The sequence below is a fragment of the Gracilinanus agilis genome, chromosome 3 (assembly GCF_016433145.1).
Source record: "Gracilinanus agilis isolate LMUSP501 chromosome 3, AgileGrace, whole genome shotgun sequence".
Taxonomy (NCBI): domain Eukaryota; kingdom Metazoa; phylum Chordata; class Mammalia; order Didelphimorphia; family Didelphidae; genus Gracilinanus; species Gracilinanus agilis.
In genome coordinates, this window is record NC_058132.1 from 6,604,194 (window position 1) to 6,623,822 (window position 19,629).

Here is a 19,629-nt window from a genome sequence, read left to right on the forward strand (position 1 = left end):
AGACTGCCTAAGACAAAAGGGGATCTAGCTTTTACCGGGGGTCCATTATCCAGTCTGCAACTGCTGGCCTGGGATTCCCTTCAGGGGGGAGCAGGGAACAAGCACAAGCTTTGGGGTCTCCCACCTACAAGCTAGTCCTAGAACTTGGGGTTCCTCCGATCTCACCAGGCCACAAGTTTGGGGTCTCTACATTCCGCATCAACATGGGATCACTTAAAATCGGTTAAAAAAGGCCAGCCCGGGGCTCCCATAAACACAGCGGCCATCTGTCAAAACGCGGGGATCCTGGAACACCCTCCCAGGCAGTGGGGAGGATCCATGGACCCAGCAATCAATCAATCAACAGACCCGTATTAGGCGCCTGCTGTGTGCCAGGCCCTGCCCGCAGTCTGGGACTCCAAGTGCACTGGGAGGGAGGCTGCCCTATGGAGCTTCCAGGCCCAGGAGGACTACCGGGAGGGAGGCTGACAAGGGAGGCGGGGCGGGAGCGGGAGGCGCTGGCCCAAGCCCTGGAGCCTCTGGGACGAAGGACCCAGCCCCTCCTCCATCCGGGGCTCTAATAGCTGGTGGAACAGCCAAAGGCGAGGGGACTTCATTTCCCAGAAAGCCTGCGTGGTGACGTCACGCAGGGAGCGCTGCCCTCCGCCTGAGGTAGCCCCTGGGAATGCTGGGAATCTCATCTGGGCAGGCGCAGCTTCCCTCACCTATCACGTGGTTTAGCTGCTGCCACCGGGTACGTAAAGGAGAGGAGGGAGGCGGCGAGGGTGGCACTGCCAACAGGGCGGGGGATTGGGGTGGGGTGGGGACCCTCTTCCTCCCCTTCTCCTCCCCCAGGGCTACATTACGGGGTTTGGGTTAGTGAGCCTGGGAATGCGCAGACCAGTGTATGCGCATGCGAAAGCAGAGGGGGCGGGGAGTGGAGTCTGAGTGTGTGTCGGGCGGGGCATGTGAGTGTGTGTTCGTGTTCGTGTGCGCGTGCGTGTGTCTGTCTGTGCCTCCAGGTAGTAGAGGCTGGGCAGTCCGTGCACCAGTCAGGGGCGGTTGAGCTTTCGGAGTCTCCCTGGACCAGGGATCAGCTGGAGAAGAGCTCCGGGGGAGGGTGGAGGGGCAACGAGTGGAGGGTCTGCTGGAAGGACTAATGGGGCGGCGGAGGGGTGTCGGGGAGGAGACTGAGGGTCACTCCAACTCTCCCCTGACCCTAGGGGGCCGGCCACTGCCTTGGCCCAGAGCAGCCCCGTCTAGCTGGGCCTCCTTCCACACCTTCCCTTCCTGTCCCTGCCCTCCTGGGCTTCAGTCCGCATTTCTGCGCCCCTCATGGATTCCTCACCAGCACGGTGCTGTGTAGGTGCTCCATTTTACAGAGGCAGACAGATGCAGTGACTTGTCCAAGGTCACAGGGCTAACTAGTATTCGAGGCCTCATTTGAGCTCGAGTCTTCCTGATTCATTCTTGTTCCCCTTCCAGAGGTTTAGGATGATGTCGTTGGGACTCCTAGGCCTGGTGGTCTGCTAGGGAGAGAGGCCTTTGTCCAGCCGGGGAAATTCAGGGGTTTCTTTGGACATTCCTGCAAATGTCCAAGAAACAGACATAACATGGGGGAGCAAAAGGGAGTGAGTTGGACCTCAGTCAGTGAGTATGTATTAGGTGTTTACTGTGTGCATTCCCTGTGCTAAGCACTAGGATCCATCTACATGCAAGCAAAAAGGAATACATTAAGTAAGGAAGTGTTTAAATGCAGATTTGAACTGGGCCCTCTTGACCCAAGGCTGGTACTTTATCCACTGGGCCACCTGGCTCCCAACATTTCTTTATCTAATTATAATCTTTATCGTTTCTTCTTCCCCTCTCCCTTCAACCCTGAACCATATTCTTGCTCCTCACCATGACCTCCACCACCCCCACCCTTGGATTCCCTTCACCCTCGACCATCTTGTTTCCTGTTCACCTGCAGCAGATCATGCTGGTCCCTCTCAGGAAGGCCCCCTATACATTTAGGTTATACAATCTCAGCTGGGCCGGCACTGAAGGAAGGCAGGAAATGATGCTTCCCCTCTCCTACCTTCCACAGTGTCTACTCCAAACATTGTGTCCCCCCTTAGAATTGCAGGCACATACTCCTCACACCCTCTGTTATTGTCGAATATGTCATGGTTCAAGATGGCTTGTACAGAGTGTGCTAAAAAAAAGTGTGCTAAAAAAACTGGCCATCTCCTCTGCAGGGGAAAAATGCAAACATTTGTAATGTCTTGACATGGTGATTACAGTAGTGATGGGAGATTATAAGGGAGAAGTGGAATGAGGCAGCTATTCTGGTGCAGTGTATACCAGGCAAATGAGGGATGGGCATCCCTGTGACCGTCCAGTGGAATAGATTTACACTGGTATGTCTGACTGATATGGTGGTATGGAAACAATTTGAGTAGAGATTGAGAAACCAAAACTATATATTGTACTTGGTTAGAAGGGGTCAGCATTTGATGTAATCCTTGAAGGAACACCAATGTTATTTTATGCCAGTGATGGTTTGGAATCACCGAACAAAGAAAACTATTAGAGCTCAAAGGTATATGTACTTGCTCTGGGAGGGGAGCATATTGGTAACCAAACTGGGTAGCTCTTTATTCCTCAAAATGCCATTAAAGTATTAGGTCAGACTCCTTCAGCATCACCATAAATCTCCAGAGATTTCATGAACTACCAAAGGGATTATAACGATAAAAAATAATAAAGGCTGCTATAAATATAAAAATTAGTAATTTAATTAAAGCCATGCTGATAGATGAAGTCATTAGACCACGCGCTTGTAAGAATTCAAAACTGCCGCCCGCGCCATTATTGTCTCCCATCTCTTTCCGAGTCTGCTGGCCAAGAGGCCACTTCCTCCTAACCCAGGAGATTTAAACTGTTCAGTGTGGAGCCGTAGGCGTCCCCATGCCCAAAGAACCGGAAATGGAAACCCGTTGGACCACGGGAAATGTAGTTTGATAATTTCCACATGTCCATAGAAAATATATATACTTTTAGATGGCATCTCCCAAATTTCACTTTTACAAGATGTGCTTCAAGAGGACCAGTACTGAATCATGCTGTTCATTTCCTGAGAGATGATTGATGGGTTACATGATGAGACAAAATTTATGAGATAATGGAACAGTTTGAATATTGAGAAAATGTGCAGCAAGTGGTTTAATATCTTTGGATCCTAATAGAAAAGAAGGAAATTTGCATATAACATTGTAATTATTGCATGGCAGTTAAAAAGAGTAACCTATTTTTGAGCTTAGACTATGATATTTACCAAGAATGATCATGTAGTAATGCATCTAAAATGTTTAGTATAGACTAGTGATTCCCAAAGTGGGCTCCACCACCCCCTGGTGGGTGCTGCAGCGATCCAGGGAGTGGTGGTGGCCACACTTTTTTTGTATTACATTCTATTCTGAGTTCAATAAATAGTTTCATAATTTCCAAGGGGCGCTAAGTAATATTTTTTCTGGAAAGGGGGCGGTAGGCCAAAAAAGTTTGGGAACCACTGGTATAGACTATCAGGATGATTATCTGAGATTGACAAAATGTAAGTGTGATCAATGAGAGGTATTTAAAGGAAGAATGGAAAGGATAATAGAGAAAGACTGTCTAGAACTGTGGACAGAGCATACTCAGTCATAGGGTTTGACTTGTAGTTCAGCTGCAGGGAGGTTGGTCAGGTGACCCCATTCTAAGCTCATGGTCTCATGTGAAGTGTGATGAGAATGCTGGGCCTTCCTGTGTCCCGGGTGTGTTCTGAGGTTCCATTGTTACTGTATGTGAAGGTATTTTTAAAACCAACCATCTTATTTGATGTGGGGCAAATGGTGGTAGTAACGAGAGCAAGGCCTTGTCTAAGGAATTGATAATTCTGGCAATCTCCGTGTAGAACAAGCTTTATTATATGAGGATATAGCAATACAGTTGTGATAGAGGTGGTATAGAACGAGCCCAAATATAGCTAGCTGGTTTGTTACTGAGATAACTAGTATGTAAATGGTTTTCAAGAATTCTTTTTATTTTGTTTGGTTGTTAAACAAAGGGTCAGTTGTTTGCATGCTAGTAGCTTCCCTGTAATCAAGGAACAGACTGCAGTTTACCCAAGGTTCACTTTAGTCCATTAGTCTTTACCTATGATTCATCTTCTTTGCCCAGTGTTGGGGGAAGCATTGCTCAAACCTAGTCTTGCATGGCTGGAAAGCTAAACCATCTATACTTGTTCAGAGACCCTTAACCAAGGACCTAGGCTATGTCCAAAGATTGATGAAAGGACATTTCTCCTAATTTCAAATCTCAAACAATCCATATGTCTTAGATGAAAAGTGGCCCCGTACTAATCAATTAACTATTGTTTCCATGTTCCTTTGATTATTTACAGCTACTTGTTGGAGAGTGAAACTTTTCATGGCAGCCCAAATCATTATAAATATGACCAAATGGCTTATCCAAAGATTGATTATGGAATTTTAAGTTTGAAAATTATTCTTTTTGAGTGGGGAAATAGAGTGAAAATCAGTTTACTTTCTGTCCTGAGAGGAAAGCATTTCTATTTTTGTGCGTCCATGTATCTGTGCATATATATCAATATTTGTTTTCTTCAGTTGTAGGCACCAGATTTGAAGTGAGTGAGATGACTACAAAGCAGAGCATTTTTTTGTGGACGATTGTCGACAACCAAGATTCATGAGTAAATGGGTCCAGTGACTAATTTGAGAGACATTTGTGACTCATATCAAAGTAGATGTGAATTTGATGAAACTGCAAAGACATTCATACAATATCAGTCCTAAGTCAGTGTAAGAAAATGACTGCAGGAAATGACAGTTTTAGGATAGTGAATATAGCAAGTGCTTTTTTGAACAGATAGAGTTTCTTTAGTCCGATGGGAAACTTCTTGAAATGCACAAATATCAGGTTAAACTAGAGGAAATGGTCTCTACCTGGAGTTCAGAACTCATTAGAGACCTCTCCAGTTATCCTGGAGAAATGCTTTCTGTAGGTGGGAAGGCCTTGCCTCTGAACTCTAAGCTTTCTGGACGTCAGAGAATCCAGGTTGGAGAGAAACCTTATGAATGTAAACAATGTGGAAGGGCTTTCAGGAATAGCTCTGATCTTCGTAAACATCAGAGAATCCACACTGGAGAGAAGCCTTATGATTGTAAACAGTGTGGAAAGTGTTTCACAAAGAAAAGTAATCTTGGTGAACATCAGAGAATCCATACTGGAGAGAAGCCTTACAAATGTAATCAATGTGGAAAGGGCTTCACAAAGAGCTCTAGACTTGCTATACATCAGAGAATCCACACTGGAGAAAAACCTTATGAGTGTAAACAATGTGGAAAGTGTTTCACACAGAGGTTCAATCTTGCTGCACACCAGAGAATCCACACTGGAGAGAAACCTTATAAATGTAATCAGTGTGAAAAGGCTTTCACACAAAGAAACATTCTTGCTGCACATCAGAGAATCCACACTGGAGAGAAACCTTACAAATGTGAACAGTGTGGAAAAGCTTTCAGAACTAACTCCAATCTTGGTAAACATCAGAGAATGCATACTGGAGAGAAACCTTATGAATGTAATCAATGTAGAAAAACTTTCTCAAAAAGCTCCAGCCTTGCTAAACATCAGAGAACCCACACTGGAGAACAGGGTAAGTGAGGGAAAGAAAGAGGTGCTGGAGGATGGGAGAGGGGAAAGTCTCAGAGATAACTGACCTGATGGATGAGGCCCAGCTCTGGAGTAGAGTTTTGGGATCTGGGATAAGGCTACAGGGGAAGAAGAACCATTCCAGAGGTCATGGTATTCTTCCTTTTTGGAAGACTGGATGAAAGATAGTTAGGACACTCAGGTACTGGTCCTGGGTATGATTGCTTCTTCCCTTGGGTTTGAATTCCCTCTGGCTTCTAGAAACCAGCTCTGCATATGCAGAGTTGTCCGGTAAGTCTGAGGGAAGACCCCCTCCCTGTACCCTACTTCTGCTGGCTTCCCTTTCCTTTGGACCTAATCTTGGCCAATGTCTGCCAGTTATACCAGGAGCGAGCCTCCCTCCCAGGTGTGGCTCCTGGGCTTGCTCTCTGCTCTTGCTACTTGTCTAGACTCGTCACATTCTAAAAGACCTGGAGTGCCATCCCCAACCTCCATATATCACCCAAAGTATCAGACTAAGATCTGAATCAAGGGTCATTGGGGCTCCATCTGTTTTTATCCTATCTGGAATTTCAAGCCCCTTCTGCCTTTCAGAGGCCAAGATGGAGTTAGAGAGGTTCAAACCAACTTCATTTCCAAGCCTGGGCCTCCCTGCTACTAGCTGGAGTCTTTCACTTGCAGGGAGAACCAGGACCTTTGTAGGCCCTCTGAGACTGCACCCTCTATGATTCTCTATAGGCCTGCAAAAAGGAAGTCTCTTCACCTTGATGATTCTTCTCTCTGAAGGGGAACAGAGTTTGGTCCAAGGACTGACCCTGGAGCCAGTGGAAATGGCCTCTAGGACCCAGAGACCCCCATCCCAGGTGAGTATAATCCAACCCCAGACCTGACCAACCTCACCCAAGGAGGAATCTAACAGAGCTAAGGAAACATATCTTGTTAGACGTGGATTTTTCTTCACAGTGTTACCATCAGAGCAGAAATTGTCCTCTTATTCCCCTCCCATTTGCTAGGCTCTTTGTGTCTTACTAGACAGCATAGAAAGAAGGTGTTGAGTACTGTGAGACTGGGCAAGGAGAAATACTGCAAGGGACATTCATACACTTATATAATAACACCAAATATCATATCCAATGGAATCAGTTATGTTCTCTCCCAAATTCACTTCTGACAGCCATTACCTACTGCCTATAGGAGAGCCTCAGTGGTAAGTAGTGGGACATGATTGTGCTTCCCTGAGTTCAAGGAGGAAAGAGACTGAGAAGGGCTGGCATCAAGATGGCCAGAGATCAGTGTTCAGGGGAGAGGACCAAAGCTGTTTGAAGAGAATTGCTCCTCGTGAGAAGAGCAGGTTCCCCTGGACAGGAGCTAGAGAGCTGTGTGAAGCAGAGGCCTGACAGGAAGGTGGTGTCAAAGATCACCTCTTGTTCTTAGGCTAGTCAGTCAGAGTACGGGGGTCCATCTAACTTGTCTGACCTGCCTCTGCTCTACCTGGGTCCTGCAATTCATAGATGTTTATTTTTTTCATGCAAAATATGTATACAATACATTTTAGGAAATAAAACAGAGAAGTTGGACCAAGAAAGGCTTCTTGAAGCAGATGGAATTTTTGTCTAAACTTGAAGGAAACCAGTGAAACCATGAAGCAGAGACTAAGGGGACTATGATTCAAGGCTTGGATGATGAAGAAGAGGAGCCCAGGAAAATGCAGTGTCAGGAGATTAAGAGTCATATGTGGGGAACAGCAAGGAGGCCAGTATCATCATATCCTGAGTATATGGAAGGGAACAAAGTGGGTAGGGAGTGGAGTTCTCTGGGTGAACAGCCTAGTAGGTGGTGCCTCAGGTAGAATTCAAGCCCTGGGGTAGCTTAGAAGCCTGGGAGGAGTCTAGGGTGGAAGAGGAGTCATTTGGGTGGCAGTAGCATTCCAGATGATGGAGAAGAAGGTTTGGAGTAGAGAAGCAGGGAGGGTCCTGAGGTTCTGGCACAGAGTGCTATTGAAGGAAAGCTCTGATCTTGGGACCTCAGAGGTGGGGGAGGTGAGACTCTTGGGAGAAGGAGGACCATCCAGAGCAGACTGGCACAAAACAAGCTGCCATCTTTCTTTGGAATTGATCTCTGCCTTCTTCCCTTGGAGCTGAGTTCTCTCTGCTATCCTTGTTCCTTCCCAGCTCAGCCTAGAGAGGACCAAGAGCTGGCCCAAGTAGAGAGCCTCAAGCCAGATGGAATGGCCACTGGAACCCAGACATCCTCACTTTTGGTCAGTCCAGTTTTTCCATAGATCTGACCAACATTGACTAATATGGCCATTTCTAGCCACTGTAGGCTAGACTGAGACTTGGCTCTTTTACCTATGGATTATATTTTTACAAATGTGGATATAAAATTGAATTCAGTGGGGGGCAGGTGGGTAGCTCAGTGGATTGAGAGCCAGGCCTAGAAACAGGAGGTCCTGGGTTCAAATCTGACCTCAGACACTTCCCAGCTGTGTGACCTGGGCAAGTCATTTAACCCCCCAATGCCTGGCTCTTACTACTCTTCTGCTTTGGAGCCAATACACAGTATTGACTCCAAGATGGAAGGTAAGGATTTAAAAAAAAATTTTTTTTTAATTTAAAAAAATTGAATCCAGTAACAATACTACCTTGCTTTCTTTGTGCCTCACCTGTGCTTTGATGTATGTCAGTGGCACATTTTCATGTAGGGCACTGATTCTATATCCGTCCCCAACTGCTGCCCTCTGGGTTCTCCCTAATTACAGCTGACTGACAAGGAAAACCACTTCCCTCTTTAGTGTCTATTCTATAAGCATCATATCTTTGCTCTGTTTTTGCATATCTAGCTCACCTCCTCCCTACCTACAACTTCTCCCCCTCCTCTTTGTTTCTTTTGGCCAACTCTCTCTTGAGGCAACTGAAGGCTGAGGTAAATACTTCACACTTGAGTCTTGTCTGGATAGGCCTGGAGCAGAGCCCTGGAGGCTTTCCTGGCTCTTATTGTTTCCAGGAATTTCCCTCCTGCTTCTGCTCACTGACTGCCTCAGCTCACACAAATCTTCCTAGGTCTCCCTGAATCCCTCTCATTTCCATTTCTCAGGTCAGGTCAGTAAGGCTTTAGAAAGTGACTCCTCTGTGCCAGGCACTGTCCTGGGTCCTGAAAACCAGCAAATGCTCCAAATCAAGGCTTGGTGGATTTGGTGATTGTCCAGACATAAGCAAGTGATGGTCATGCTGAACATGTACCTTAACTGTGGGTTGTGCTTATGTGCTTAGAGTTTTTTCTCTTTGGAAAGGTGTTCCTGCCTCATCACTGCCTGGCTCCCTCCTGTGTTAGATGAACCTACCTTCTGTTTCTGTGGGATTCCAACAGACCCTTTTCCTCCATCATGTCAGGAAAGCTGCTGATCTCCTTTTGTATGGACAAGAGAAAATGGGAGGCAGTGTCTGGAGGAAGTTGAGAGAAGGGTACTTCTACCCACTAATAGAAACAAAGGGGGAAGGGGCAAATGGCCAGAATGACCAAGAGAGAATGGCCAAATGTAGATCTAGGCCCAGAGCCCAAGATCAACTTTTGAGAATAATGAAGAATGGAAAAGGGCCAGAAAAATGACCCAATCAATGAAGGAATGGCCTTAAAGTGACTACTCTGTTGTGGACACTTGTACTACTTGGGAGGGATGAAGCTCCAAATAAGGCAATGATCCCTATTCCAGGGAGCTCCCATTCTAATAGAGGAGACTATAAGTACACAAAATAGATGCAACATTAATATGAGATTCAGTCTTATCAATACAAATCAATACAAAGGTGGGCAGCTCACTGTGATTTAGGAAGGAGGCCACCAGCTGTGAGAGATATCAGGTAAGGCTTCATGCAGAAAATGGAGCCCAAGTTTTGTTTAAAATGAAGAGAGGGGTTCCAAGGTGAAGAGAGTACTGTCAGTATAACATTAGATAGCTCTTCTTCACTTGGCTGGAAACAGTCTAATCCCATATATCTCTTAAGAATCATCTTTATGCCTTCATCTAGATAATAGTATTTCAAATTTTTAGGAAATTTCAGGATGATTCCCTTTTCTTTGTTCTCGCCTCATTAATCACTGGTAATATTTTTCCCCAGATTACATAGTAATTGTTACCTTCCCACAAACTCTTCATAAAATGTTCCTACCCTATCAATTGTGACACTTCTGATGAGGAGGGATTTCAGAGCACCTTCTCTCTTTCTCCCCAAATTCTCATACCTCACATAGAGACCCTGATTCCATTGGGAGGAGCATTTCAGTATCATTCCAACATGATTCTCATTTCAGATACAAAATGCTTTTCTCATTGGGCTCTGAGTGACTGGTTTCCAGTGCTGGTTCTGACACTCTTTGAGGTTCTGAGATGAGGACAAATCCCTTGTGTCCTTCAGTTTCCTCCTAAGAGCTGAGCGTTAGACTAGATGAATTCTGAAGTCTCAGCTCTAAGTTTTGTGACTTTTGCTGGTTTAGGAATCAATAACGTTCAAGGATGTGGCTGTGGACTTCACCCAGGAGGAGTGGTGCCAGTTGGACCATTCTCAGAAAGAGCTATATAGGGAGGTCTTGCTGGAGAATGTGCAGAATCTACTCTCTGTGGGTAAGGACCATTTCCTCTCCTAAGTGAATTTGCCATCAAAGGAATGTCTTCATTCCATGCCTAATGTGCAGGATTTTAAACCTTTATCAGTTACTAAAAAAATAAAAGTGATGCTCTCTTCACAGGGTCCTCTTTGCTTCCTGGTTTTTATAAAAAAAGGTCTTTGAATTATGTGATCGGAAGCTGGGACTTTGTTTTGTTGCTCCTGAAGTTGTCTCTTTTCCGTTTTAGTTAGCTTCAGATCAAAACTTAAACCATAGTTACAGATTCCCAGTCTTGGAGCTCCCTCGGAGATCATCTAGTCTGGATACATATTTTGTGTACAAAATCTCTGTTACTATTCATGTGGTTTTTCCTAGCAGATGAGTATTGAAGGGAGTCTTCCCCCTTCCCCTTAGAAATGCATCTAGTCTTTAGAAAGGACTTCTTGTTAAGATGTATGAAATGGTAGTTCATGGCCCCCAATCTTGTCTAGTCTAGCAAATTTATCCTTATTCTTCCCTCAAATTCTAGCCCAGATGATAGGAAAAGAAGGGGAGGGAATAAGCATCCATATATACTTGCTCCTTGTCCTCACCTAGGTGAAAGATTTTATCATGTGATCTCACAACACATTTGGTACTATTGTTATTACCATTTCATAGTTGAGGGAACTGAGGCAAAGAAAAGTTAAATAACTTACCCAAGGGCACCCAGCTTCCATGTTTCCAAGGCTGGTTAGAACTTCTCTTTCTAGAGTCAACTGGATAGCATAGTGGATTGATAGCCAGGCCTAGAGACAGGAGATCCTAGGTTCAAATCTAGCCTCAGACACTTCCTAGATGTGTGACCCTAGGCAAGTCACTTAACTCCCATTACCTAGCCCTTAATGCTCTTCTGCCTTGGAACCAATACACAGTATTGATTCTAAGCCAGAAGGTAAGGGTTTAAAAAAAAGAATAAAGAACCTGTCTTTCTGACTCCTGGATTTGACCTCTTCCACTCATACTACCAGCTGCCTTTAATTTCTAGATAATGGAAGCTGTGGATTATGTCTATCTTTCTATGACAGAGGTAAATAAATATGGAATTTTCTGATTCCAAATGGGCAGTAAGATCTCTGCTCCTTTCCAAATTTCCCAGCAGTGAATACCATGGAAAGCATCTTTGAGGTTTCCTGGAAACCATCCTGTAGGCCTTCCTTGCATGTTCCCTATCCCTAATGAGGATTGAATTATCTCTTTCTCTCCATCCTCATCACTTCCTTCTTCTGTATGCCCAGGGCTTCCAGTTCCTACAGAAGATTTGATCTCCAGTTTTCAGCAAGAGGAAGCAACCTGGCTGCTAGAGCAAAAAGGCCTAAGGAGGGCCTGTCCAGGTGAGTGAGATGAAAGCAGGTGCATTAGGACTATTATCTCAAGGAACAACTGGGCATTATTGTGAAGAGAGTGCTAGACTTGGAGGCAGGTAGACCTTACTTGGAGTTTCTTTTCAGACACATTTCAGCAGTGAGATCCTAGGAAAGTAACTGAACCTCTGAGCTTCAGTTTCTTCCTCAGTGATACCAGAGAGAAGGTGTCAGATTCCATGATCTTTCAATTCCCTTCCAGTGATGAAGCTATGCTAATCCCTTAAGAAGTCCTTTTTGGGAACTTTAGAGCATGGGGCTCTCCTAAAAGGATCCAAAAAGGCCTGAGGCTTTCCAATATGAGCTCTTTCCTAGGTTGTTTGAGCCAGCAAACATTTATGAAGCTATGTGCCAGATCCTGTGGCAAGCAGCAGAAATACAGAGAAAGGCAAGAGACAAGCCCTGCTCCTCCAGTGAGGAAGACAACATACAAACAGTTATGTACAAAGCCACCAAAACCAGAATCCATTGGTGTTGAAAGCTATCCAACAGCTCCAGGAATTTGATAAGGGGATGGCTTAGGTGAGAAAGATGACAATGGAGACCATCTGTCTGTCAGCTCATGGTTGTTCATCTGACTGACAATTAGCTTAAGATTTTATTATATACAGTATTCAACAAAACCCCTTTTTACACAAAAGCCTAAAAAAGTTTCACAGCTGCTTAGACACAGAATTACCTCATGAAGATAATGCCGGATAAGAAAAAGTCCCAAGGTTAAAAATGAGCCTTACTTTATCTAAAAGTGTAATTTTACCTGAGCTTGCCACTCCATGACCTTGGATAGTCTGGGAACAGGCAGCTTAATTTTCTGCATTTCTGTCTTGGAGAGAAACTGTTAACCTCTTAACTGCTGGTTTGCTAAGAACTTAAGTTTTCCAATAAGACTATAATGTTTTCCAATAAGAAAACGTGTGGATCATAAAAGAAATCAAAAGAGGAGTCAAGATTTTTATCTTAGATAACCCATTCTGTCTGAGTCCTGACAGGCAGTGAAGAAAAACCATACACACAGTTTTACTTGCCAATGATTTTATAATGAAATCCAGATAAAATATCTATTACAGACTATTTCTCTTAATGACTTCCAATTATAATATTGAGCCTCCTGGAGGAGTCAAATTGTTTTGGATTAACCAATCTGCTGGTACCACAGCTTTTCAGGCTACCAGGACCAAACACAAAGGCTGCCTCAGCCTGGATTGATCACATAGGGAATCCAGATAACAGGCCCTATCCATGACCCCGTTTCTCTGATTGGCCTTCCACACATTGGAGCTAATCTAGAAAGGGAAGGCCCTGGGCTAAGGAGGACTGGAGAAGACTTATAGTGGAATAAAGATTTGGAGGTGGGACTCCAGGGAAGCCAAGTGAGCTTTGTCAGGCTGAGGGAAAGCCAGAAAACCCCAGGGAGTCAGTGGATAAAGTATCCTGGTCAAGGAACAAAAAGAGGCCTGTACCACTCACTCTGATCACTGCTTGTGTGGAGGAAAGTGAGGTGAGGAGGGAAGGAGATGGGCAGAAGATAAAGGGCTTTAACAGCCAGACAGGGTTTTCTATTTGATACTAGTGATAGGGAGCCAAGGGAATTTCTTGAGGAGGCAGTGACATGATCAGAAGTGAATTTTAGGAAGAGGAATGTGGCACCTAGCTGCAAGATTGAGTGGACTGAGGAGAGATGTGAGGCAGTCAGATCAAGAAGCAGGACCTTGGAACACCTCAGGTGTGATGTGATTTAGGCCTGATCCCAAAGTGGCAATGTTGGGAGAGAAGAGGAGGTGAGAGATGATACCAAAGGAGAATCACAGGACTTTACATTACATTGAATATGGGTGAATGATGATGAGTGGATGATACCTAGGAAGGGAAAAGATAAGTCCCTGTAGTCCAGGTGCTGAGTGTCTTAATATACAGCCATGGAGGTGTTTTGAGAAGAAACAACAGGTCATGAATCTGCCTCTTAGCTGATGAGGGAAGAGAGTATCTTGGTATAGAAATATGTTATGTTCAAGAGGGAAATAGATAAATAGGGCAGAGAAGAAAAATAAATGGTTTCAGAAGGAGAATAGAGGGGGTGAGCAAATAGTCAAATCACAGCAATCATAATAAGAATTCTATGTCTCCTGCCAAGTGCCAAGTGATTTTACAAATAGGTTCTCACTTAATCCTCACAACAACCCTGAGAGCTGGTGATATTACAGTGGGCAACATGTGACTCCAAGATGGTATCCCAGCTATTTAGCAACCTTGAAAGATGGGATGGCTTGTCTCCTCTTGTTTGTATTTCCCATAAGAGGCCTTCTAGAAATGAAGAGTTGGAATCAGGTTCATCTGGGATCACAAATGCATCTTGAATTCTTATAAGGTCATTGAAAGAAAAAAAGTCTCAAGTCCTTAGAAGTCAATAATGTTCATAATTGGACTGGGCTGGAATAAAAGAACATTATTAGTATCTAAGTAATAGAAAAGAAAAGAAAAGGGCTCAAATGAAATAGACTGCAATTGAATACTTGCAGATAATCAAGTAATAGGGATATACATTTAGTCCAGGACCTTGATGGAATCTTGAAAAAAGTCTTGTCCACATCTGGAAGATATCTGTAGAACCAGTTTATTATCAAAAGTGGTTAGCCTAGGCATACAAATAGAATAGCAGCCATTCACAAGTACTTTCAAAATAATAAAGATTCCTAAAATGACAAAGATCCACTTAATGGCACACTTCAAAAGACCAGTTTCCTCTTAACTAGGCTGCTATCCGGAGAGAAACAAGAAAAAAAAGCCAAGAAATGGTTTATTTTACAACATGAGTTTGGTTTATAATAAGCAAAGTGTCATTCAGAATCTTTTGTAATTCCCCAATGCCATTAATGATATCAAGTGATATATGAGCAACATAATTTATTAATAAGAGAACAAGCTCCTCCTTGAGCTGCTCTGAGTACCACCATAACCCTGTGAGCCAATCTGGCTTGGTTTGCACCCCTTGGATGGCACTTGAAGTGTGTTGAATAGTGGCTGCAGTGTCCTGGACAAGTTTCTCAAGCTCCGATGATAAGTTTTCCCCTGAATCAAATAACTGCTGTTACTGATACAGTAAGAAACGTAACTCAGCGATTGGATTGTTACTTCCCGTATTTCTAGTGGAGGACACAGAAATAAGACCTCTTGAGTGGTTTCTCACCATTACAGTGGGATTAAATAAGCAATGCCACATTTTCTATGCCATTCAGCAGGAAGAGATGAAAAAGCAACTCCTGCACAAATATAAAATTGACCTGGAGTTACTAATCCTCAACTAAGATTAGGAATTGTTGAGGAAGTCCCATTCAGGGTTGTAGGTAACAGTGGCAAAATAGGCAGTAAAATGATTACCTGCCTGTCGATTTTAGTGAAAGTACATATAAGAGAAGTCGGGGATTTTGGGGGCAGGATATTAAATGTCATACCACAGTTTACAGTAGTTCTTAAATTAATAATATGATCAGTCTTATTCCTTAAAATACAAAACATAAATTAGGCAATGGCTTTTTCACTGTCAGATGAGGTATTCCTGCCATGGAGTTCACTTGAGTCCAACTAAGAGAGTCTTGAGTTTGTATTTAAACAGCACTGAGTAATCCCATTGCATTATATTACGAGTTCTGTTGAGGATGCAGGCTGCAAAAATGAATGGAGCAAAAAAACCACAATGTTGTAATTCTAAACCTACAACTTGGGACATCATGCCTTATAGTTACAGGAACAATGGCCCATCTTTCTGGAGAATGTCTGTGAATTTTCTGACATTTCCAACATCCATGTTCTCCTTTGAGTCTAGCCTGATGCAGATTGTAACTTGTGTGACTATGTATTTTAATTACATGATTGTTTATGAATATTCATTGACTTTTCCTCCTAAGCACTCTAGTATTATTGACAGTTGCTAAATTTGAATGCTTTTGTTTAATACCAGGGAGATAATGTAAACCTCCTGTATACTTAGGGAAGCAGTATTGATGAATTAAAAGTGGAGGTTTTGGTATTTACTAAACTGGGAGGATCCTAATATCTTCTAAGTTCTAAAGTTCCAATCTCAAAGAAATCTCTTTTAGTCTGACAATATAACTGTTCACCAAAAGCAAAAGCAATATTAGGATCAAGAAAAATACAGCATTATATGCTGGATTAAGATGCCAAGTGTTAGTAGCCCTTTTGAATGGGTACCTTTGTCCTTCTTGAATTTCTGGTTTTATATGAGTTTCTGGAATATCCTCAAAAACCCTGTCACTCCCACTTGAATCACTTCCAGAGTTTTTGCTTTTTCTAGAATGTGAAACATTCTCACTGATTTGACTTCTTCTGGTGTAGTCTGAGTAAAGGCATCAGTCTTATGAATCTCAGGAATACAATTTTTGATTTCAGTATAAGACTATTAAGCTCAACAGGCTGCCTCATAAACTACTCTGCTGTCTTTAAGTTAGGTATCTTCAGATAACTCAAAATGACTTGTATCTGAAGAGTTATGACAAGCTAAATTATCATATACTCTTAGGACAGTGCCAATTAGATGAAAGCCATGATTGATGAGTGCCACAATATTAAAATTTTTATTATTCAAAATTTTCCTCTCCTCTCCAACTGGTCAGATTGAAACTAGAGGCAACAAGGGAGCCTTTGCTAATATGAATTGATAGTTCAGATAAACAGTTTGGAAATGAAAACACTGGGGTAGAGTGTCTCCTTTAATTTCTATATGGAAAAGTAAATTCTTTTTCTGAGTAAGGCAAATCCTTTGTAGAAATTACTAATATCTGGATATAAGATTCTTAAGAATTAATAATTCCCACAGATTTTATTGTTTGGCTATACCCAATAACTAATTAGTTAGCTTCTTTTGTTATGAGGAGTTACTACTCGTTACTAGATAATTTGTATAGTATGATATCACTATAGTTTGTCCTGATGGACAGGCTGGATGTTAAGACTGTTGAAACAAGATGGCTTTTCTGTAGCAGTCTTAAGAATTCCGGCTTAGGCAGGAATATATAAAAATATATTTATTATGATAAAAAACTAAGGAAAGGGGATAGGAAAATGAAATAAGTGGAAAAGAATATATTAATCCCTAAGCTACCAAATCTTACCTAATATCCCAAACCCTCTGACCTGCAAGGGTATCTTCAGACTCCAACAAATTGGAGCTGCTCTGTCTACCTCTATCTAAATTCCCCCCAAAACTATTTTTATCTTATCCTACACTAAAATTTAACATATTCACAAAAGAAGATTAAATGTCTTTTTTCTTCTTAGCCATCTAGTTGGAAACAACAGCTCAGATTCTCCACAACCTTCTCCAAACTCACGGCAAACCACCTGGGTTGGCAATGATTTTTCTACCAGCAATCTCCTTTGATGTTATGGTCCGCTAGATGAATTTTGTCATAGTAAAGTAACTGAGAATTTCCCAGGTTTTGTCAAGCCACCTTTGAGACCTCCTTATCACCGCAGGATCAGACCCCAAATGCCCAGACAGTTGGGTAACTGCCTCTCAAGGCATTCTGGAAAAATTCTCTCACCCATAATTCCTCTCCAAGATTCCACTTAAAGAAACCTAACTTAGCTCTCTTTTGCATTTATAAATCACTTATGTTATTCATATCTATGTCCTAATGAATTCTTACTTAATTAACTCCTAATTACCAAATATTCTACTACCCTTTAAAAATTTTGTACATATTTTCATTTACTGAGTTTTAACTTTTTTCATGCCAGTCTAAATAGGAAAAGTCTTCTCTGCCCCTTTTTCTTGCAGCAGCTTCCTGAGTAGGCTCTCAGATGGAATAGCTACTCACTTCCCATTTCCTCTCTAACAAACTTATACCCTGTGTAATCAGCCTAAGAATTTCTCCTACATATAAGCAAAAAGGGAAATAGCAAATTTAGTATCTACGGGTACATATATCTATAAGTTTGACTAACTGACCCTGTATGGACATATTTAACCAATGGTGATCAAATGAATAACTTTAAAAGTATCTCTCAGAGTAACTTAATTCATGCCAGATTTAAAACTAAAGAACAGACCACATAATGATAACGAACCACCAAGAGTGGGAGTATTTGTATATGATAAAATAGATTACAGAGATTAACATTTAACAAGGTCTCTGTGTTTACATTCTTCGGGATTTATGGTAGCTAAGGCTCTCAAACATTCTAAATATCTGCCCCCAATTTGCACTATATAATTTTGTTCCAAAAAATTCTCTAAATTGTCCAAAGTATAAGGATCAAGAGACCCAAATTTTTACCATATCCAATTATTGGACTTGTTAATATTTTTTAAACTTTTATGTCATTCCTTAGGCATCCCTTTTCCTATTGACAGTTCTCCTTTCTCCCATATAACTAAAACTAAAAATCCTGAGGGTGTTTTACCTGAAACAGCAAATGTTGAGACCATCTATGCCCACAACCCTAATCTAATAATGACTTTTAAATTCATTTTGGCCAGTTCCCACATCAGAAAGGAGGACCCTGACTAAGTTCAGAAGGAGGCCAGTGAGGAAGCCAAAGCAGATCTATCCAACTTCTCTCTCTCAGCCCGAGTTTCCTACCAAGCCACAGAATTACCAACCTACTTCCTGTTTTAGCAAATTTATATTAATAGGTAGATGTTAAAACAGTAGGACAACATTTTTTCCTTTCCTCTTAAGCAATTTGTCATATTTCTCTGACTTCTTTTAAACCATGTCATATTTAACTATTATTAATGAGAGGCTTGGTCCTTTTGCATTAAATAGGAGACAAACATAGATACCACCATTTACATGAGTGAGGTACATAGAACATTCAGCTAAGCTAAATGGAGTAGGGGGTCTCCCAACCTGAAGTTAATGGAAACTACATAGAACTTGAACACTGAGTATCCTATCCTAAGAACTCTTAACTTTTGCAACATTTTTAAATATTCACCCATCTAATATACAAACTCTATACATATATACATATATTTACACAAATGTCTTTATATACATATGTATAGATCTATAAAAAAACAAACTCTTACACTACTAGAACTATTCATGCTATATACATAGAAGTATACATACTTTTATACACATATGTACATGTATTTACACACTATTTTATATTTATTATCTACAAACTATATTACAATTTGTTTACATGGATATACATGAATATTTACATATATGTCATAAATATTTCCACCCTCTGAGAATACTGCAATTTCTATAAAACCTTTATATGTTCTGATATTACCTGAACGGAATGCCATAAACCACTTGTCTGATGGAAATCTCTCTCAGCTCTCTGCTATCTCTTCTTCTTTTTCTGGAACTATTTCTCTTCCTTCTTCCCAATGAACTAACTTAATGTGCAAACAATGGAACCATGAATCTTTGTCTAGTACTTTTATCGCTGAAAGTGATGTTCAAGCTACTTTGTAAGGACCATTCCAAGTGTGGCAGATGTTTTACTAAAGTTTTTTTTATATATACCAAATCACCTGGCTTTATGTTGTGCAGTGAGTAGTCCAGAGGACCAATCTGGACCAAAACCCCTATGTCATGCAGTTCTTTCAGTCTTTCTTGCAATGCAGTGATATATGAAGCAATTTGTGTATCTCCTCCCAACATTGCTATAAAAGCAGTTTTGAAAGTTTTAGCTTTCAACGGTGGATGTCCATAGAATAACTCATATGGTGAAATATGTAAATTAGCATGAGGTCTAGTTTGTATATAGAACAGTGCTAGAGGAAGAATATCTGGCCACTTAAGATGAGTCTCAGTACAAAGTTTCCCCACCATAGTTTTGATCTCCCTGTTGTAAGGGCCAGAATGAAGGGGTTAAAATTAAAAGGGTTAGACTAACTTTATAAAAGTATGGTCACCAGGAATTATTACTCAATTCCAAATGACATTTTTATGATAGTTTATTT

At 41.9% G+C, this 19,629-nt stretch overlaps 1 protein-coding gene and 1 pseudogene across 1 annotated transcript in view; one reads left to right on the forward strand and one right to left on the reverse strand.

The window, feature by feature from the left end:
• The window catches only part of LOC123239022 (zinc finger protein OZF-like), a 67,091-nt gene extending 66,411 nt beyond the window's left edge, over positions 1 to 680 (reverse strand). Inside the window, exon 1 of the mRNA XM_044666295.1 lies at positions 454 to 680. Within this exon, the coding sequence (XP_044522230.1) occupies positions 454 to 680 (227 nt within the window). The remainder of the gene's footprint in view (positions 1 to 453) is intronic.
• Positions 1 to 19,629, forward strand: part of LOC123240686 — a 118,079-nt pseudogene that overhangs the window by 90,686 nt on the left and 7,764 nt on the right.